Source organism: Brassica napus, chromosome C3 (genome assembly GCF_020379485.1).
Source record: "Brassica napus cultivar Da-Ae chromosome C3, Da-Ae, whole genome shotgun sequence".
Classification (NCBI taxonomy): domain Eukaryota; kingdom Viridiplantae; phylum Streptophyta; class Magnoliopsida; order Brassicales; family Brassicaceae; genus Brassica; species Brassica napus.
This window is the reverse complement of record NC_063446.1, coordinates 31,913,291-31,933,653: the sequence shown is the minus strand read 5'-3', so window position 1 is coordinate 31,933,653 and position 20,363 is coordinate 31,913,291. Positions and strand designations below refer to the sequence as shown.

The following is a 20,363-nucleotide window of genomic DNA, read 5'->3' as shown; positions in this document are numbered from 1 at the left end:
ACGGGTAAGACGTTCCCATACATATTCTCGGCACTCAATGACCGGATCACCATAAACAAATGTCAAGAAAGTCTTGCATCCTTCAATTGACGCTTCTATATCGATCATACGCTTATCAGAGTAAAGAATCTTGACATTAAAAGAATCCAAATAAAAAAGAGCTAGTCCACCACTTCGACCTTCCGGTTCCACGGTGAACAATTTATTATAACCAAAAGAAATCTGAAAGTCTTGCATAAAAGAAAAGGAATTTTTTGTTTCTGATAAAAAGAGAAAAGAAGGTGTAAAATAACGTGCAACTCTCGCAAGTGTTGCTTCGTCAAGTAGGCTCCCGCCCCTTGACAGTTCCATGAGATGATATTCATATATCCTTACTGGGTGGTTTCTGGGACACCACCGAACCTGAAAGAGAAAGAGATTTCTTGCTAGTAGCAGAAGGGAACACCTCATGACGAGGGAATTTTTGTTGAGCAGCTTTTAGAGGTATACATGCACCTCTGGTTTTCTTTGGGGGCGCTCGCCACCTTTGCACTGAAAGCTTCCTGGAGGCACGAGCTCCTTTGACGTCAGACCCGCTAGTAGATTTCTTTTTTTGTCAGCCCTGTATCTGTAGTCAGCGTCTGAGCAGAGGACTTCATCCTGTTTTGAGACGATATAGCATGTTTCTTGGCACCCTTGTCGGGACCCTGTGCTTTCGCGAAGTCATTAATGGGCTGTTCCTTGGTGCCAATTGCCTCAGCAGGCTCGTACTGTGTCTGCATCGGGGAGAGCTGGGATATAGCGTCAATCTTCTCCGCATCAAAGCCCGGTCCGTCCACCAGCAAATCATCATTTTCCATCATGTGTTCATCCATCACGTTTTCATCTATCACCATGTTTTCGCCCATTGATATCTTCTCAATTTGCATTGTTTTAACCATTCATTCTAGCATATGCTGACCATTTAGGATAGCATTTAGATATGTTTAGGATTGCATTGCATTACATATGTCCTTATCAGGTGATGGAGATTTCAATTGGTGACTTTGGAGCATTTAGAGATAGTTTGGAGGCAAAAAAGGGGTGATTCTCGAGAAAGAGACGCATTGGTCAAGTGTCCCAGCGGCATAAGGAAGTCCCAGCGACCTTTTGGCCCCTCAAGAAGCCGCTGCCAGCGCTGTGAAACGCGTTCGTACTTGTCGCAGCGGCTTACTTGCTTCGTCATCACACCGCTGCGACAAGTACGAACGCGGCAGGGAAGGAGGTATTTTGCCAGCGGTCTCGTCACACCGCTGCGTCAGGCCGCTCCCGCACTTGGTCTTCATTTCTTGAGTCTTCATCTCTCGAGCGTCTACAGCGGCTTCGGTACACCGCTGCGTAAGGCCGCTCCCATACTTCTCCGTTTCACAGCGCTGGCAGCGGCTTCTTGAGGGGCCAAAAGGCCGCTGGGACTTCCTTATGCCACTGGGACACTTGACCAATGCGTCTCTTTCTCGAGAATCACCCCTTTTTTGCCTCCAAACCATCTCTAAATGCTCCAAAGTCACCAATTGAAATCTCCATCACCTGATAAGGACATATGTAATGCAATGCAATCCTAAACATATCTAAATGCTATCCTAAATGGTCAGCATATGCTAGAATGAATGGTTAAAACAATGCAAATTGAGAAGATATCAACTCCCCCAAACTTGTATCTTACTTGTCCTCAAGTGACCTTGTAAGAACTCATAAGAGAGAGAGGTTTGAAGGTGGGAACTCATAGCCAAAAGTAACACTTCCTAGCACTCAACTTAACATCCTAAAGAAACATAGCAAATAGCATGAGCATTCTCCTTAATATACTCTAGCTTCTCTAGGCCTATCCATACTCTTTTTTTCTCTACTCAAGTTGCAATACTTTCTACCAACAAGTCCCTTCAATCAGCTCTCACATTGATTCACACACACACACACAAGGTGAAGTCTCACAAATGGGCACATGATCTCAATCATTTGGCTAGGTATGCAATGGTCTAATATGAATGAAGAGATGGGTTCAAATGTCTTTTATTTAAGGGTGGTTATCACTCAAAACAAGGAGCTTGATCATTATGCAAAATTTATCTAAGATTAGAAGCAACTCATGCATACATAGATTCATTCTCATCATTCTACCCCATTTTGTTATAAATGATCACAAGTTCTACCCTCTTTATCATCATCTCAAAAATCAATCTAAAACCCCTCACATCACTCACCCAATGTACAACTCTTTTTTTTTTTTTTATAACCCACTCACTAGGGATTTTAATCCACTTTCCACAAGCTCTAACCCCCTTTTTTTTTTCATATCCTTCCCCAACTTCTTTTTGATCTTCTTTTTTTTTTTTTTTTTTTTTTAGGGGGAAGGTTCTTTGTTGCATAATCAAGAGCTTCTTATTATCATTTTTTTTTTTTTAATATATATTCCTAGGAGCTTTATTTTCATATCTCTCATCTTTCTCACTCTCCAAACCCAAGATATTGAAATTTAAAAACACAAACCCCTCTCACCATCCCCAAATGCTAACTCATTGTGCTAGCAAGAGATGAGAATAAACCTATGTCGCCTCCAATACTCTCAAGATTTTGCACATGACAAGCTATCAAAAGAGGCCTCACTCATGCAATTCAATGTTTGGTCTCAAAGAATGGTTAGGGTTTTAGGGTAAGGAGTGCCATTTGGGTTAACAAAGATAGGTATGAAGGAATAAGATAACCCAAATGTGTATGAGATCCATGATCAAGTATGCAAATGCCCATATGCAAGAGAGATTAAGTTCATTCAAGCCAAGTTTAGATTGGAGCTGATCTTAAGAACAATGCTAACATCAAGCAAGCAAACAAGTTTCAAGATGAGTTTTCAAGGCTCGAAGCGTACAAGGTTTTCAAGAGATGCTTAAGCTACTTGATATGTTTAACTAGGGTGTCATTTTGAGTTCTAGACAAGGGTTCTTTGCAAGGCATTTTAAATCATTATTCCCAATGCAAGTGAATGCAACCTATATGCTCTAGACTCAATCTTAAAAGTGAAAGTGATGCAACTACATGTTTCTTTTTGTGTTTTTCAAATTTTTATATTTTTTTTTGGTTTTTTCTATGCATATATGTATGTACAATGCGATGCATGAGACTCAATTCATCAAAGAAAACATGATCAAATACTTGATACCTCCCCCAAACTTTGTTCACACAGTCTCTGTGTTAGAAAGTATGAGGAGATACCGAAAAGAGAAATAAATGCAAAGAAAAACTGATATATACAAAGGAAGGGTGATGATGAAACCTGGCTAAGCAAAGGAGGATGCTCCCTCCGTGTCGTCGTCGTCGGTAGCGACTGAAGGAGACTCGTTGGAGGAGGCTCGGGGTGGAGGAGCTGTGTTCCTGCGTCTACGACGGAGTCGGTACTCCGGGGAACGAGGAGGTCCATAGAAGACGGGGTATGGGAGAGTAGATGGACCAGCAGCTGCCAACACGTCATCCCGTTGACAACCAGAACCGATAGACACTTGAGAGAGAAGTGCAGTGACCTTTTTCATCTGTCTCTTAAGCGCTTTCACTGAGTTCTTCAGCTTGTGGATGGTGGAATCTTGCATCTTGTTCCACCGAAGCAACTTGGCATTTTGAGAGAGAGCTTGGCGCAATGCAAAGTTCGGTGTAACTCCACCATAAGGCTGAAAGTGGTATCTCTCTGTCCCATACACCGAGGCTGGTGTGGTCGGTCCTTCGTCATCAGCATCACTAGGACGAGCTGCCCGAGAAGAACTGGCCTTGGTCTTCTTTTTGCGCGCTTTGGTGATGGTCTCGAGTACACCAAAATCTGCGGGAATGAGCTCATGAGCAGCTGGAGCGAAAAGTACATGCCGAGGATCAGATAGCGTCGTCAATCTCTCACATGGTAGGAATATCTGTAGCTGCTCAGGTTCGAGATCAGTGGACCAAAAGGGGTAACCATACCGATCGCCAGATTGGCCGGTGAGGAAATGGGTTTTCTTCAAGTAAGCGAGATCAATGGAGGCTGGAGCATGATCCTGAGGTCCCAAATCTATCCCAAATGCTTCCAAGATCGGAGTAATGAAGCTCCCGATAAACAGCGTCGGTTTTTCATTCGGAGTTGTCCAAGCCCAATCTCGGTAGTACTCAAACCGCTTCATCAACAGTCCCACAAGTCCCAAATCCTCAAAATCTTCCGGATCGGTGTGGAGTAGCGTTCCTTCCTCAAGAATAGGGAGAAGTCCAAGAGCTAGAAGTTTGAGCTCATCATCGTTTGCTCCGCCCGGTTCCCTCCGTGAGTAAAAGGTGTGAGTAAGGACTTTGTGGGCATATCTCACTCCCGGGTTAGAGATGTCATTGCTCTTGTCCTCTCCCGCTGTACGCGACCACCCCGTAATCACTGTCCATATGTCATCCACAATTGCCGACCTAGCAGGTAGAAACGACCCACAGTTGTCCGAGAAACCGAGAATGGAGCTTAGCTTCTTGAAACCCACCTTATAGGTTTTCTCATTGATCTTAAAACTGATGCGCCCAAACCCCTCGGTCCTATGTTCGTCGCAATGGTATTGCACGAAGAATGTAGACAAAAACTCACAAGAGGCCTCCTTGTGAATCCCGTAGCTCATGCCAAGTAGTGACTCCATGCCCATGTTCCGGAGAATCATCCTTACATCTTCATAGATCCCAAGCGCATGAAGAGCTTCAGCATCCGGAAATCTCATGGGGTTCCATTTGACATCATCATAAAGGCGCTCATAGAGTTGTGCTGAAGTCGGTTTGCTGGTTGGGGGCACTCTCTTCCGCTTCTTAGCTGGCTTGGGAGCAGGTGTTTCTTCCTCCTCATCTTCAGTATCAGCTCTAAGACCCTCTTCTATCATCTCTTCGATCTCTGCCTCTAATGTCGCTCTGTCAGCTGGCGACTTTTCTCTTTGCTGTGGAGCTCTGCGCCGGGAAACTTGAGCTGGTGGATTTGGCCTTGATCGTCCTGCTCGTGGTGGGTTGGTTCTTGTCCCAGCTCGAGACGAAGTGCCTACATCCACAATGCGATCAGTTCCGGGACCGCGATCTTTCCCCATGTCCTGCTATCAACAAGCTCGAAATTGTATAAGTGACATGATCAATAAGAAACAAATTTAAGCTTGGAAAGAGTTAATGAGTTCAAAAACAGCTAATGACATTCATACTCATCTTCTATGACTCAATAAACTCAATTTTAGCATCAAACAATCACTCCATTTCAAATTTCGAAAATCCCCAATATGAACCCTAACTTTTTCAAATTCGAATTCAGGTCAATTAAACACGTTTTTCATCTACCCAACTCATCAATCAAGCTTAAAAGGACATAATTAACGAGTATTGAACAAGAAATCAACCATGCAACCACTTTTTAAAAAAATGGAAATTTTAAATCCGAAAATAAGATGACGATTTCTCTATACCTTAGCTTGTTTCAGATAAACAAGAGTAGGGAAATGAAAAGTCTAAGTGAAATCACGGAGATAGCAACTTGAATCAACGAATTTGGTGAAGAATTGAGAGATTTATGAGTTTTTATGTTGGAGAGAATGAAAGTATGGAGTTTTTGATAAGGGAGAGAGAGAGAGATACGATTGTAGAGAGGAAGAAGGAGTGTCTCGCGTCGGGTTTTGGTGATTTCGATCCGGTTCAGTTGAATTGAACCGGAAATCGACGCCGGTACGCGCAATTGAGTGTCGCAGCGGTCGCCGTAAACCGCTCCGCCAAACCGCTGCGCCTATCACAGCGGCTTATTGCCTCAAAATCTCACAGACCGCTGCGACAAGTACGAATCGGGCAGGGGGTAGAGTATTTTCACAGCGGTTTGATGAGACCGCTCCATGATACCGCTGTGAGACTTCGAGCATATTTCTCATTTAGTCGCAGCGGTATGTGTAGACCGCTGTGGTTGGCCGCTGTGAGCGTTTTGAACCTCACCACACCTCGTTTAATGCCATAATCTCTCCTCTTGGACCTGAAGGTCTGATAGACACAGAAAAATAGCCAAAGACATACTAGAAATAGAAAAAAAAAATAAAAATATGTACAAGGATAGACATGGGACTTCCTCCCAAGTGAGCTTGTTTTAAGTCTCTAGCTTGACTTCCTTTATTCTTGGCTAGGCGAGAATGGGATCGGAGAGAGGAACTGAGGTTCTCTCATCCTCTGTTGTTGCTCCCATGTAGAGCTTAACCCTCTGTCCATTGACTGTAAAGTCTCCACCATCCTTATTCCATAACACAATTGCCCCATATGGCCTAACTTCCTTGATCTTGAAAGGACCGGACCATCTTGACTTGAGCTTCCCGGGGAACAACTTCAGTCTAGAGTTGTAGAGAAGCACTTGATCTCCAGCATTGAATTCTCTCTTCAAGATCTTCTTGTCATGAAAAGCTTTGGTTTTCTCCTTGTAAATCCTTGAGTTCTCAAAAGCATCAAGTCGGATCTCCTCCAGTTCATTGAGTTGGAGAAGTCTCTTCTCCTTTGCACTCTTGATGTCAAAGTTCAACAACTTAACAGCCCACAATGCTTTGTACTCAAGTTCAACCGGTAGATGACAAGCCTTCCCATACACAAGGTTGAAAGGTGTGGTTCCTAAAGGAGTCTTGTAAGCAGTCCTATAAGCCCATAGTGCATCATCTAGCTTGATGGACCAATCCTTCTTTGTAGTCCCCACTGTTTTCTCCAAGATAGACTTGATTTCTCTGTTGGAGATCTCAACTTGTCCACTTGTCTGAGGATGGTATGGTGTTGCAACCTTATGCTTCACACCATTCTTCTAGAGAAGACTTTCAAACAGCTTGTTGATGAAGTGAGAACCCCCATCACTGATGACAGCTCTTGGAACTCCAAACCTTGGAAAAATGGTACTTTTGAACATCTTTATCACCACCCTAGAATCATTGGTGGGACTTGCCACAGCTTCTACCCACTTGGAGACGTAGTCAACAGCTACAAGGATGTATTTGTTGCCAAAAGATGATGGGAATGGTCCCATGAAGTCAATACCCCACACATCAAACACCTCCACTTCTAGAATTGGGTTTTGAGGCATCTCATTTCTTTTGGTGATGTTTCCTCTCCTTTGGCATGAATCACACCTAGAGACAAAGTCTTGAGTGTCTTTGAACATATGAGGCCACCAAAACCCAGCTTGTAACACCTTTGAGACAGTCTTGAAAGTAGCAAAGTGCCCTCCATAGGATGATCCATGACAGTGTGTGAGGATCCCTTCAATTTCTTCATCAGCTACTGCTCTTCTATAGAGTTGATCTCTACAAAGGATGTAGAGGTAAGGTTCATCCCAATAGTATCGCTTCACATCTTTGTAGAACTTCTTCTTGGCATATCCCTCAAGATCAAGTGGCTCTCTCCCACAAGCTAAGTAGTTCACCAAATCAGCATACCAAGGCCCTTTCTCTTCAGTTGCCTTCACTTCTTCAAGTTTCTTTCCAGTTTCACAAGCTGCTACCACCGCTCCAATGGCCATGATTTGCTCTTCTGGAAGCCCTTCATCAATAGGGATCCCACTCTCAATCTTCAGTCTAGACAAGTGATCTGCTACACTATTCTCAACTCCTGGCTTGTCTCTAATCTCAAGGTCAAACTCTTGTAACAGCAAGATCCACCTCAACAGCCTTGGCTTAGCATCCTTCTTGGCCATGAGGTGTCTCAATGCAGCATGATCAGTGTAGACTATGACCTTCGACCCAACTAAGTAGCTTCTGAACTTTTCAAAGGCGTAGACAATGGCTAGCAACTCCTTCTCAGTTGTGGCATACTTCATTTGGGCTTCATCAAGAGTTTTACTCGCATAGTAGATCACATGAGTCTTCTTGTCTTTCTTTTGACCAAGAACAGCTCCCACAGCATAGTCACTAGCATCACACATGATCTCAAAGGGGAGATCCCAATCTGGTGGCTGCACAATTGGGGCGCTAACCAGCTTCTCCTTCAACTTCTTGAAGGCTTGTAGACATTCCCAATCAAAGACGAATGCAGCCTCCTTGCATAGAAGCTTAGTCATTGGCCTTGCTATCATCGAGAAGTCTTGGATGAATCTTCTATAGAATCCAGCATGACCGAGGAAGCTTCTAATGTCTTTAACCGTCTTTGGTGCAGCTAACCCAACCATCACTTCAATCTTGGCCTTGTCTACCTCAATCCCCCTCTCTGAAATCTTGTGTCCAAGCACAATCCCTTCCTTAACCATGAAGTGACACTTCTCCCAGTTCAGCACAAGGTTGGTCTCTTCACATCTCTTGAGGACCCTGCTAAGATTTGACAAACAAGCAGAAAACGAAGATCCGTAGACAGAGAAATCATCCATAAACACCTCCACAACATCCTCTATAAGATCAGAGAAAATAGACATCATGCATCTTTGGAAAGTGGCTGGAGCATTACATAGCCCAAATGGCATCCTTCGATAAGCAAAGGTACCATAGGGGCATGTGAAAGTCGTTTTCTCTTGATCATTTGGATGTATGGGGATTTGGAAGAACCCTGAATACCCATCAAGAAAACAATAATATGGATGATTTGCAAGTCTCTCAAGCATTTGATCAATGAATGGCAATGGAAAATGATCCTTTCTAGATGCTTTGTTAAGTTTTCGATAATCTATGCACATCCTATGTCCTGTTATTGTTCTTGTTGGTATTAGTTCATCCTTATCATTTTTAACCACAGTCATTCCTCCTTTCTTTGGAACAACATGCACAGGAGACACCCATTTGCTATCCGAAATAGGATAGATGACTCCTGCATCTAAGAGTTTTAGAATCTCTTTCTTAACAACATCCTTCAAGTTGGGGTTCAACCTTCTTTGATGTTCTATAGAAGTCATAGATTCATCCTCTAGATGTATCCTATGCATGCATAAAGAAGGTGATAGCCCTTTAATATCATCTAGTGAGTAGCCTATTGCCTTTCTATACTTTTTAAGTTCATTCAAAAGTTTAGACAATTCATCTTCACTAAGCTCACTACTCACTATGACAGGGTAAGTCTCATTAGGGCCAAGGAAAGCATACCTTACACCATGGGGAAGAGGTTTAAGCTCCACTTTTGGTGCTTTGAGTTCACTCCAATCATCCTCTTGGAGATTCTCTTGTTGAGAAGTTGGGGAAGCATGGTGATCCTCATATGAAATCTCCTCATTCTGTTCTTCATCACTAATCTCTCTGTGAGAGTCCAGCATCTTCACATAAGCATCACTTTCCTTGTTCTCAACCATTTGGACCTCTCTCTCAATTGTTAAGGCATGTTGTAGAGAGTCTTCAAGTGCCAACTCCTCTAGAAGTTCATCAGCTAACACCTCCATCTCCTCAATGTAGAATGCTTGGCTTTGAGTAATAGGCTTCTTCATTACCTCCTTGATGTCAAAGTGAAGAATGTTTCCCTTTCCAAGGTGAAGATCAATCTTCCCTTCCTTAACATTCACAACTGCTCCTGCTGTAGCCAAGAAAGGTCTCCCCAATATTAAAGGATCTGTTGGTTCTTCATCCATCTCTAACACCACAAAATCTGTAGGGATCTCACAATTTCCAACCATGACAGGGAGATCTTCTAGGATACCAATGGGAATCTTCACTGAGCGATCAGCTAGCACAAGAGAGAGTCTACACTTCTTGTATTGTGTAAAGCCAAGCCTTTTAGCAATGGAGAGAGGCATAAGGCTCACACTTGCTCCCAAATCGCATAGACACCTCTCAAAAGTAAATTGCCCAATGGCACAAGGTAAAGTAAAGCTTCCTGGATCTTCAAGCTTCTTAGGGATGGTTAGCCTTTGGATAATAGCACTACACTCATGAGTAAGAACCACCATGCCTTCCATCTCCTTCTTCTTCTTAGTTACAGCATCCTTGAGGAACTTGCTGTATTGAGGCACTAGCATGAAGGCATCAATTATGGGCATAGTAATCTGAACTTCACTCATTTGTTTCTCAAATAAAGCCTTGTATTGCTCCAAAAGCTGTCTCTTGAATCTACCGGGAAAAGGAAGTTTTGGTTCATAGGGAGGAGGATTGAATAGAGCTTCTTTTGATGAAGTAGCAACTTCATTCTTGTTCTCCCCCTTCTTTTCTTCTCCAATTTTACCCTTTCCTTTTGCTTCAACTATTTTCTCCAAGATCTCTTCATTGGTCTTCTCATCCATAATAACTACATCATCATCCACATTGATGACCACCTCCCCATCTTGCTTCTCATTATCCCTAATGAGAGTTCTTGGTGGTAGCTGTTTTCCACTCCTAAGGGTGATGGCTTTCATTGTCTCCTTGGGATTTTGCTCTGGCTTTCCAGGTAATGCCCCTTGTTGGCGACTTGGCTGAGAGTTCATTGAAGCAAACTGATTCTCCAAATGGCGGATCTTGTTGTTGAGCTCATTGTAACTTCCATCAATCTTGGAGTGAATTTTCGTGAACTCATAACCCATTGTCTTCTCATTCTTGGCCTGAAAATCCAAAAGTTTCTTGAACATTGCATCCACACTTGTATCTGAAGCTGGAGCCTGTGAAGAACTTCCTTGAGCTTGAGTAGACTGATTGTTGTTATTGTTGAAACCAGGAGGGGTGTTTTGCCTAGGCTGATAGCTCCCTTGCTGAGTGTTTTGCCTCTGCTGGTATCCTCCTTGCTGGTTGTTTGAGTAGGACTTTTGCTGGTAGTTGTTGTACTGAAAGTTAGGTTCCTTCCTGTACCAAGAACCATTGTTGTTGATGAAGCACAGCTCTTCTTGTCCTTCCAAACCATCAACCTCATTAATCTTGGGAGGAATCTCTTGAATAGGACCACCCACAAAGTTGACCTGCTCTTGTTTAGCTTGGTTAGAAAGAAGCAAGTCCATCTTCTCCTGCAGGGACTTGATCTCTCTCTTTGTCTGTTGATCATCATTTCTGTTGACCCTATCATGCTCCTCGCTGTAGACTGAGTCGCTCTTAGCCATGTTCTCCACCAGTTCCTCTGCTTCTTCTTCAGTTCTCCCCAAGAAGAAACCATTGCTGGCAGTATCAAGCCTGTTTCTGCACTGTGGTAAGGCTCCTCTATAGAAGGTGCTAAGCAAGCTCTCCTTGCTGAAACCATGATGAGGGCACTGAGACCAATAACCCTTGAACCTTTCCCATGCTTCACTGAAGCTCTCTAGACCTTTTTGTTGAAATCCGGAGATTTCGTTCCTGATCTTAGCTGTCCTTGAAGTAGAGAAAAACTTTTCTAGGAAAGCTCTCTTGCAATCTTCCCAAGTAGTGACAGTGTCACTTGGAAGAGTCTTCTCCCATTGGTGTGCCTTGTCTCCCAAAGAGAAAGGAAATAGCTTCAGCTTGAAAGCATCTTCAGAAACACCATTTGTCTTGGACAAGCCACAGTACTGATCAAACTTGTACAAGTGATCAAAAGGGTCTTCAGCAGCAAGACCATGATACTTGTTGTTCTCTATAGTGTTGAGCAGCCCTGACTTGATCTCGAAGTTGTTGTTCTCCACAGCTGGTGCTCTGATTCCCAACCTATGACCATGAATGTGAGGTTGATCATAGGCTCCAATGGCACGAGCTTGGCGCTATGGATGTTGTGGCTGGCGCTGTGGTCTAAAATGATTAGCTCCTGGACCATTGCCTCCTTGGGCTTCACCATCTTGAGGCAGATTCTCCATATCAAACCCCAACCCTTGCAAGTGAGCCTGTTGCTCTACTTCTCTTCTTTGTCTTGCTATCTCCCTCTCAAGTGCTCTAATGTCTTCAACTCTTGGAACTAGGTTTGTTGGACCTCTGCTCCTTGTGTTCATACACCTGAAATGCAAAGAGAGAAGAACAAAGAGAAGCAATAACACGATTAAATAAAAATTGACTTAGTCTCAAGCAAATGACTAAATCTCAATGTCACAATCAACTTAGAATTTGGCAACGGCGCCAATTTGATACATGACTTTTCAAGGGTCTAAGATCAAATCAATGTAGTATAAAAGATTGTCGAACCAATCCTAGGTGATTATGATGCAAAGGGAATGCAAGACCATGCTTAATCTAAGTGCTACCAGTTTTTGAGATGATTTGAAACTAACTTACTACCTAAAATGCAATAAAGGCACAAGCTTTCTTTCTTATAAGAAGTGAGAACTCATGGGCTATGGGAACTGATCTTGGGTGATCAAGATTCAACCTAAAGGTGTCAACTTTTAACCAATTTATATTTTCCTTAGGCCTAGACACAATCCTAAGCAAACTATATCCCTAGATGAATGCTCATTTACCTAGATAACTCAAGCATCAAATTCCTTTGGTTGAATGTTACCTAAGTAATCATTAATCTCAAGTCTACTAGCCATCTTAACACCTTTAACAACAAATCCCTTTGGCAAAGGATGTTAAAAGCTTAGGAGAGTTGGTTCAGGCATTTCATCAAACACCTTCCGGGTATGAAATGCCTAGAGCTCAACTTTGGAGAGGCCAACTCTAAAATTGCATTAAAAGCCCTCTACTAGCAAGGAATAAGATTGATCTATACCTAAACACCTTAGATCTAGCTTAATCACCCTTAATCTCCCTAACTCATGAATCCAAAGATGACTACTCACTACTCTCCATGATGAGCCCAAGAATCAAAGATGATTTGGTGCTAAACATGATAAGAGATCAAGAAAATCAAGCAATCACAAGAGAGAAATGATCAAGATATAATCTTTCACCTCAAAGTACTTTTGTGATTTGATAGAAAACAAGATTCGATCCTACAATTAGGTCTGAAGGACCTTTATAGTAGCTTAAAGTCGAACCTGGTTTAACCCAACAAACCTGGGTTAACCAAAACACAAATTGGTAATTATCTGGTCAAACCCGAAAAATGTTGACTTTCTTGACTCGCAGCGGCCGCTGTACCGAAGCCGCTGTAGACGCTCGAGAGATGAAGACTCAAGAAATGGAGACCAAGTGCGGGAGCGGCCTAAGGCAGCGGTGTTGCGAGACCGCTGGGAAAATACCTCGTTCCCTGCCGCGTTCGTACTTGTCGCAGCGGTGTGATGACGAAGCAAGTAAGCCGCTGCGAGTGTCCCAGCGGCTAGGCGGAGCGGTTTCACGTGGCCGCTGCGAGTCAAGAAAGTCAACATTTTCCGGGTTTGACCAGATAATTACCAATTTGTGTTTTGGTTAACCCAAGTTTGTTGGGTTAAACCAGGTTCGACTTTAAGCTACTATAAAGGTCCTTCAGACCTAATTGTAGGATCGAATCTTGTTTTCTATCAAATCACAAAAGTACTTTGAGGTGAAAGATTATATCTTGATCATTTCTCTCTTGTGATTGCTTGATTTTCTTGATCTCTTATCATGTTTAGCACCAAATCATCTTTGATTCTTGGGCTCATCATGGAGAGTAGTGAGTAGTCATCTTTGGATTCATGGGTTAGGGAGATTAAGGGTGATTAAGCTAGATCTAAGGTGTTTAGGTATAGATCAATCTTATTCCTTGCTAGTAGAGGGCTTTTAATGCAATTTTAGAGTTGGCCTCTCCAAAGTTGAGCTCTAGGCATTTTATACCCGGAAGGTGTTTGATGAAATGCCTGAACCAACTCTCCTAAGCTTTTAACATCCTTTGTCAAAGGGATTTGTTGTTAAAGGTGTTAAGATGACTAGTAGACTTGAGATTAATGATTACTTAGGTAACATTCAACCAAAGGAATTTGATGCTTGAGTTATCTAGGTAAATGAGCATTCATCTAGGGATAGAGTTTGCTTAGGATTGTGTCTAGGCCTAAGGAAAATATAAATTGGTTAAAAGTTGACACCTTTAGGTTGAATCTTGATCACCCAAGATCAGTTCTCATAGCCCATGAGTTCTCACTTCTTATAAGAAAGAAAGCTTGTGCCTTTATTGCATTTTAGGTAGTAAGTTAGTTTCAAATCATCTCAAAAACTGGTAGCACTTAGATTAAGCATGGTCTTGCATTCCCTTTGCATCATAATCACCTAGGATTGGTTCGACAATCTTTTATACTACATTGATTTGATCTTAGACCCTTGAAAAGTCATGTATCAAATTGGCCATCACCACACCATCAAACTCAGAGACAAGCCTATCCACTTCAGCTTCGTCCTCCACAGTGAACGGGACTTTGTTTGCCTGTTCTTCGTCTAGCATGCCGTCATCATCCAAAGTCACATCTTCTCTTATCCCAGTGTTTCTCACGACTGATACAATCTTTTCCCCTTGAGCTCTCTCCTCTGTTTGTCTGATCTGAGCTTGCTGAGAAGATGAATCCAGCACTGATGGTTCCCTGATGATGATAGTGTTTTTGCCAATGAGCATAGCAGAACTTGGCACGTTCTTTTCCTTGGACATTGGGGTATCATCTACTGAGGACATAATAGCTTTGACTTTTAATCTCATGCGATTCTCATCCTCTGTCTCATTCCTATGAACCACCAGATGTCCACTCCTATGTGCACAAGTGTTATCATTATTATCTGGATGTTCTGAGATAGTTCTTTGGGAGTCCGATCCTTCTTGTTCCGCTCTTGCTGGCACTGGAGTACCGCGGTTCATATCACTAGGCACAAAGACCTGATCATCTCGAGAGTCTCTGTTTCGATTTTTAGTATAGGACTGATTTTCTCTTGGTCTCCACTCTTGGTAGTGAGTCTCATTGATACGGTTTGAAACTCGGTCTAGAGCTGTAGGAGCTCGCTTTTGCTCCCCTCCCTTGTAGTGCATATTTGTTCTGAGATCAGTACTCTTACCTCTTCTTGAGGACCGGGGTGGGGGATATTCCTTGTCCAGTCTGCTCCAGACTCCCGTTCTAGATTTCACTGGAGAGTACTTGTTCCTCTGGTGCGAGTTATCATGGTAGCGTGTCTTAGTTGTCTGATCAGGTACGAAATCTCGTGATTCCTTACTGTCACCGTAACCCCTGTTCCTGCCATGAGAACCGTCTGAGTGTATCTTTCGGGGCGGGGACTTTCTGGTTCTCTCAAGCGTAGGAGATCTCGGTCAGTTGCTACCATTTTTACGTCCATGGCCATGATCATAACCATCTAACTGGAGCTGTAAGCCAGAGTTGTTTAGAGCCAACCTCTGTAGACGTTTTTGTTCCCTCTGATCTTCCGTTAACTCCGGACAGTTATTCTCATCATGAGAAATCATTTTACAAGTGAAGCAGTATCTGTGAAGGCCCACATATAGGAAAGTGACCTTCCCAATATCTCCATTCGGGAACCCCACTCTGCCTTCGAACTGGAGAGGCTTGTCAATATTGACAGAAATTTGAATGCGGGCACTTTTTGCATCAATTGCCATCTTTGTTCCCAAAGCTTTTGCTATCTCCGTGTAAGTACCGTCATTCCAGAAGTGTACCGGCACCCCCGTAACTTGCACCCAAAAGGGAATTGTGTTTGGGAAATCTTCCCTAGTAAAAGGTTCCCATCTCTCCAGGGCAAAGCTCCACTGATTAAAGTGACAAGGCCTTCTGTTAAGGACCGCTTGTAGGTCTCTCTCATTGTCAAAATCGAATTGAAAACGTCCGTTCCCTAAGTTCCTTGCCCTCACCCTTCCTTCAACGTTCCAAATACGAGGTCTGGGCAATTGTGAGATCAGAGCTTCAATACTCCTACCACCCAGATGCAGAACACGTCCAATGAGAGTCAACTTGAATCTTTCTGCCATCGCCGACATATCACACTCTGGGATCCTGATAATATCCCCCTTCGATTCGAGACTTCTTTTCGCCTGTGCAGAGTTTTCACCACGACACACCATACTAGTGGATTTGCTCATCATGAACAGTCACCGGTATTCTCAAAGCCCCAATTGAGTTCTAGCGTAGAGATCCACCCGAAGTAAAAAGTTCACCAGGAACCAAACCAATAACAATATCAGAATCAACAAAAAGCCGCGTAGCATAAGCTAGAGAAGATCAGAAAAAATACAAGGGAGAAACCGTTGCGTGCGTCAAACGTCTTTTGAGAAAAACACCGTAGCAAAAACTAGAGAACAGAGACAAACTAGATCTACTGATGGCGGAGGTAAGCAAAGAGTGTTGTAATCTCTTTTGTTCCTCGTATGAGCCAAGAGATCTATATTTTGTCGCAGTTGACGGCAGATCGCTTGGAGACAAAAATCACTTTTTTTATAGCCAAAGCCCTAGGAGCCGCCATCTCGATTATAACTTTTAACGTACAAGTGTGTATATTGTCGAAAAAAGACGGAAGTCATCGAGTCTGTTATTCTTTTATGGTATCAATTGCATATGATATCAATTGCATATGATTTCTTTTAAGTTTTCAACCTAAACGTGTTCCTAAATCAAATTGTTCAATTTTTTTTAACAAGGCTTACTATGCAAAATCCGACAAAAGAGGATTTAAAATATTGTAATAGATTAATTATATTATTGAAAGCCAAAAAAAAAACAGTACACAATAAACAAAGCTTACACTCATGGCATCGTCCACTGTTGCCTTAGGAATCTAATGTAGAAGTAAGTCTAAACATCAACAAAGTAGGAAACAAAACAGTCTTTGGAGAAATGTTTGCAAGAGAGAATGAACCTACGGAACGTTCATTACCTGGATCGACTGCAACATGTCCGAGACTGCGATCACGAGGTCACCTGATTTGATCATACCTCTTGATTTCAGTAACGAGAATGTTTTGTTCAAGTTGCTCTCCATGTCCTCTGAGAAGCTTAGCCGGAATGGGATCAGTCCCCATTTCAGGTTTAACCGTCTTCTCACCGAGGTTGTGGTCGTGAAAGCGAAGATCGGGCAGTCTGGGCGACAGCGGGAAACTAAAGACGCCATGTGTCCGTCCTTTGTGTAGACGAAAACCGCGTCGACTCCAAGGTTGTTTGCTGCAAAAGTTCGGATCATAAACATGAGAAACTAAACGAGAGTTTTGTCTTTTTGAGGAACTAAAATAAACATGAAACTTACCCATTTTAGCAGCAGAGTTACAGATCTCTTCAGAGATTCTGTCTGAAAAACCAGAGCCTATAGGTTGAAGTGGTGTAGACTCGTAACGTTTCTCTTCCCTCCACCACCTCTCGATTCTTAGGCTGACACTCCTGAGAACTGTGAGAGCCTTGTCCGGGAACTGACCCATAGCTGATTCTCCAGAGAGCATCAACGCGTCTGATCTTTGCCTTACTGCTTCAGACACGTCTGCTACTTCTGCTCTGGTCGGAGTTGGGTACTCGATCATGGACTCGAGTAGCTGCGAAGCAACGATGACGGGTTTGTTCAGCGCTCTGCAGACTTTGACGATTCTTTGCTGAGCTGCTGGAACTTGCTCGAGAGGTATCTGAGCTCCCAGGTCTCCTCTTGCAACCATGGCTCCATCTGATGCTATGATTATCTCTTCCAAGTTTGTTAAAGAATCAATACTCTCGATCTTTGCAATCACTCCTATGTCCCTGCATCGTAATAGGATTACGATATAAACTAAAGACAGTGGTTACAGAAGGTAAATCATATGTTTCTCATGTAGTAGTACTAAGATGTTATTGGTTAGGCCTGGGGGTTCGGTTTCTTCGGTGTGTTATCTTGGGTTGGTACGGTTTCAAAAGTTTCTACCGAAGTTTTTGGTTAAGAATGATACCGTTTGATTTTTTTAGAAAATCGAACTAACCGATTAACAAACCGAAACTGAATGTTTATTAAGTTTCCCAACTAAACCAAACCTTCTAACCGAAAACCAAACTTTTTGGTTTGGCAGGTTTGGTTAATTACCGCAGGCCTATTACTTGGTAATGAACATTTTTACTTACCCTCCACAGGAACGAGCTGCGAGATAGCTTTTAAGATGATTGATCACTTCAGCTGACTTGACAAACGATACAGCAATGAAATCCACACCTTCAGCAATTCCAAAATCAATATCCAACCAATCCTGTAATTAAAGAATTAAAGAATAAGACTACAAAGCAAAGACACATCAAGGTCCCATCTCCACATTGTTTCTATCCATATCCATCCCAAATTTACCAAATAAGGTGAACCAAGAAATCAAAGGGAAGATACCTTGGAAGAGATTGTTGGAAGCATAGCATTACGCTCACGTACAAGACTCCCATCTCTCCAGAAAGTCAAGTTAGCTCGAGGAAGCAACAGTCCAGGGTCGGTGCATAGACACTTGACATCAGGACCAATCTTCTCAATCACTTCAAATCTCACCATTCCACCATCAACCAGAAGCTCATCACCAACTCTTACATCTGCATCATCACAAATGTTTTCTCAATTTCGTACTCAAAAACCATCATCTAAAATGTTCTTCTTCACTTCCACTTCATTCTTTATACTGCAAAACATAATCGCATTTACCTTCAGCAAAACCGTCATAGCTCACACTGATGGTACGTGCAGGTCGAGAAGAATCAAAGGCTCTAACAGTGAACGTCCAAACCTCACCATCCTGCAAAATGTCATACCAAGCATTAGGCATGGGCCTTCGTGTTCGGGCGCGGATCGAGTTTTTCGGTTCATCTTCCTAGGTCCAGTCAGGTTTTATATAACCTTGTGTACGACTTAGTTAATAACACTTTGGATTCATGTAGATTTTGTAACTCTGTCTAAGACCTATTTAGGGTTCAGTTAACAATAATTCGGATTTGAACAAATATGAGAAATTCCCTAGGATAGACCTAAAAAAGTTTTTGTCACAGATATAGACCTTAAAAATAAAAATGACCAAAATAGACTTAATGTTTTATCAAAAGAAGTAAATATACGCTTATACCCTAGGGTTAATTAATCTAGACATTAGGGTTAGAGTTAAGGAGTGAAGTTTAAGGTTTAGGGTTTAAAGCTGAGGAGTGGAGTTTTGTGGATAGGATTTCAAATTTTAAAATTAAAAAAAAAATTAAAATTTTCAAAATAAAAAAAGTTATTTTGGTCATTTTAGTTTTTGGATCTATTTTTGTGACATAAATTTAAAAAAAAAGTCTATTTGAGAGAATTGGCCATCGAATATTTGCACAAAACATATCAAAATAAACATGAAATTAAGTATTTGAGGTAGTTATTTAGGTTTCGAGGATGGTTTTTTGGCTTTTCAGGTACCACCCTACTTGATCAGTTCTAGTATTTTAGTGCCAATGTTCAAGAAATGGCTAGTAGCTGTTGGCCGCCTTATAGAGGATTAATGTTTAGGCGGGCGCCTAAATCGATTTTTTAAACCAATTTTCCGAGTAAGCGCAGGCTATACCAATTATTAGAACACTGACCGATTCAGTTACAATGCTCAGGCCTACCAATCATCTAATTATACAGAGCAATAATGTCAAGCTCAAGCTCTGATTGAGATGGAGAAAAGAGAAGACAAAACCTCAGATTTAGCAGAAGATTCACCGCCAAGATCTCCCATGTGAATCTCACTGCCTTCAGTGTCCATCATGATAGCAACCGCGAATCCTTTCTCCTCGTTAAGCTTTCTAACGCTGCGTATCACATCGCGGTGCCACTCGCGCGTGCCGTGGCACATGTTGAGCCTCGCCACGTTCATGCCTCCCTCCGCGAGCGCTTCCAGTTGCTCGAACCCGCACGTGGCAGGCCCGATCGTGCAGATCAGCTTCGTCCTCCTCGTGCTCCTGAATCCATTCTCCTTCAGCTCCGCTTCCGTCACGGTATCTACGTCTATCGCTGCCGTATCCGTGGAGACCGCGGTGGCTACGACGGATCGCTCTTCCGGTTTGGCAGCGCCAGTGCCGTTAGGAGAGTGAAGCACCTGGGAGGATGAGGAGGAGCCGAGATCTGGAGAGGAGGAGGCTCTGATTGAGGTGTACTTGAGAGGGAATTGGCGGAAGGATAAGGAAGTGAGAGGACGGTGGAAGCGTGAGTGAGGGAGGTGGAGAAGGTGAGGAGTGCGTGAAGGAGTTGAGAATTGGATAGACTGAGACATAGTTTCGGCCGGAGAAGTAGAGCTCCGGGAGATTTAGTATAGGCTCTGAGAGAGAATTGTTGTTGAAGAAGAAGAAGGCGGATATACCGAAGTGTGAGTGATGAGTTGGATTTTGATTTGATACGACAGCGCTTTTGGGAGGGTCATTTGTCTTCATCTTTTTTTTTTTTTTGCATCGACGCGAGAATCACGAGCCTCTACAAAATCAAAATCCTTGGGACTGAACCAAACCGAACATACCGAATCTGAACCAAATTATTAAGGTGATGATTTGTATCTATTAGTTTTTTTAGTTTTAGTTTTTTGTTTCTCGATGATGATTGTTAGTGTTTTTTTTTTTCGGTATTTGGTTTTTGTTTTTCTAAAAACCATTTTTCATCCGATCATATTTTAGCTTTTAGTTTTTGTTTTTTTTTTAAACCCTTTGATTTCCCGATAAAAGTTTTTTAATAAAGGGAAATTGCCAAATA

General features: G+C 42.5%; 3 protein-coding genes and 1 non-coding gene across 4 annotated transcripts; 1 reads left to right on the top strand and 3 right to left on the bottom strand.

Moving 5' to 3' along the window:
• Window positions 1–9,456: 9,456 nt before the first annotated feature.
• LOC125583014 lies at window positions 9,457–13,111 on the bottom strand. Its single transcript, XM_048749542.1, has 4 exons — window positions 12,885–13,111; window positions 10,772–11,204; window positions 9,569–10,690; window positions 9,457–9,468 (listed from the first exon to the last, which is right to left on the bottom strand). Exons 1-4 carry the CDS (start codon window positions 13,109–13,111, stop codon window positions 9,457–9,459), a joined length of 1,794 nt encoding a protein of 597 aa, XP_048605499.1.
• Window positions 11,091–11,197, top strand: LOC125584592. Its single transcript, XR_007321505.1, has one exon. It is a non-coding gene; the product is annotated as a small nucleolar RNA R71 (small nucleolar RNA).
• A 1,877-nt stretch (window positions 13,112–14,988) lies between the features above and the next one.
• On the bottom strand, window positions 14,989–15,753 carry LOC106417504. The gene has a single exon (XM_013858296.1). It carries the CDS (start codon window positions 15,751–15,753, stop codon window positions 14,989–14,991), a length of 765 nt encoding a protein of 254 aa, XP_013713750.1.
• Window positions 15,754–16,363: 610 nt separating this feature from the next.
• LOC106418357 (plastidial pyruvate kinase 1, chloroplastic) lies at window positions 16,364–20,010 on the bottom strand. The gene is made up of 6 exons (XM_048753258.1): window positions 19,321–20,010; window positions 18,318–18,408; window positions 18,015–18,208; window positions 17,762–17,883; window positions 16,929–17,407; window positions 16,364–16,846 (listed from the first exon to the last, which is right to left on the bottom strand). Exons 1-6 carry the CDS (start codon window positions 19,891–19,893, stop codon window positions 16,545–16,547), a joined length of 1,761 nt encoding a protein of 586 aa, XP_048609215.1. The 5' UTR covers window positions 19,894–20,010; the 3' UTR covers window positions 16,364–16,544.
• Between the last annotated feature and the right edge of the window lie 353 nt (window positions 20,011–20,363).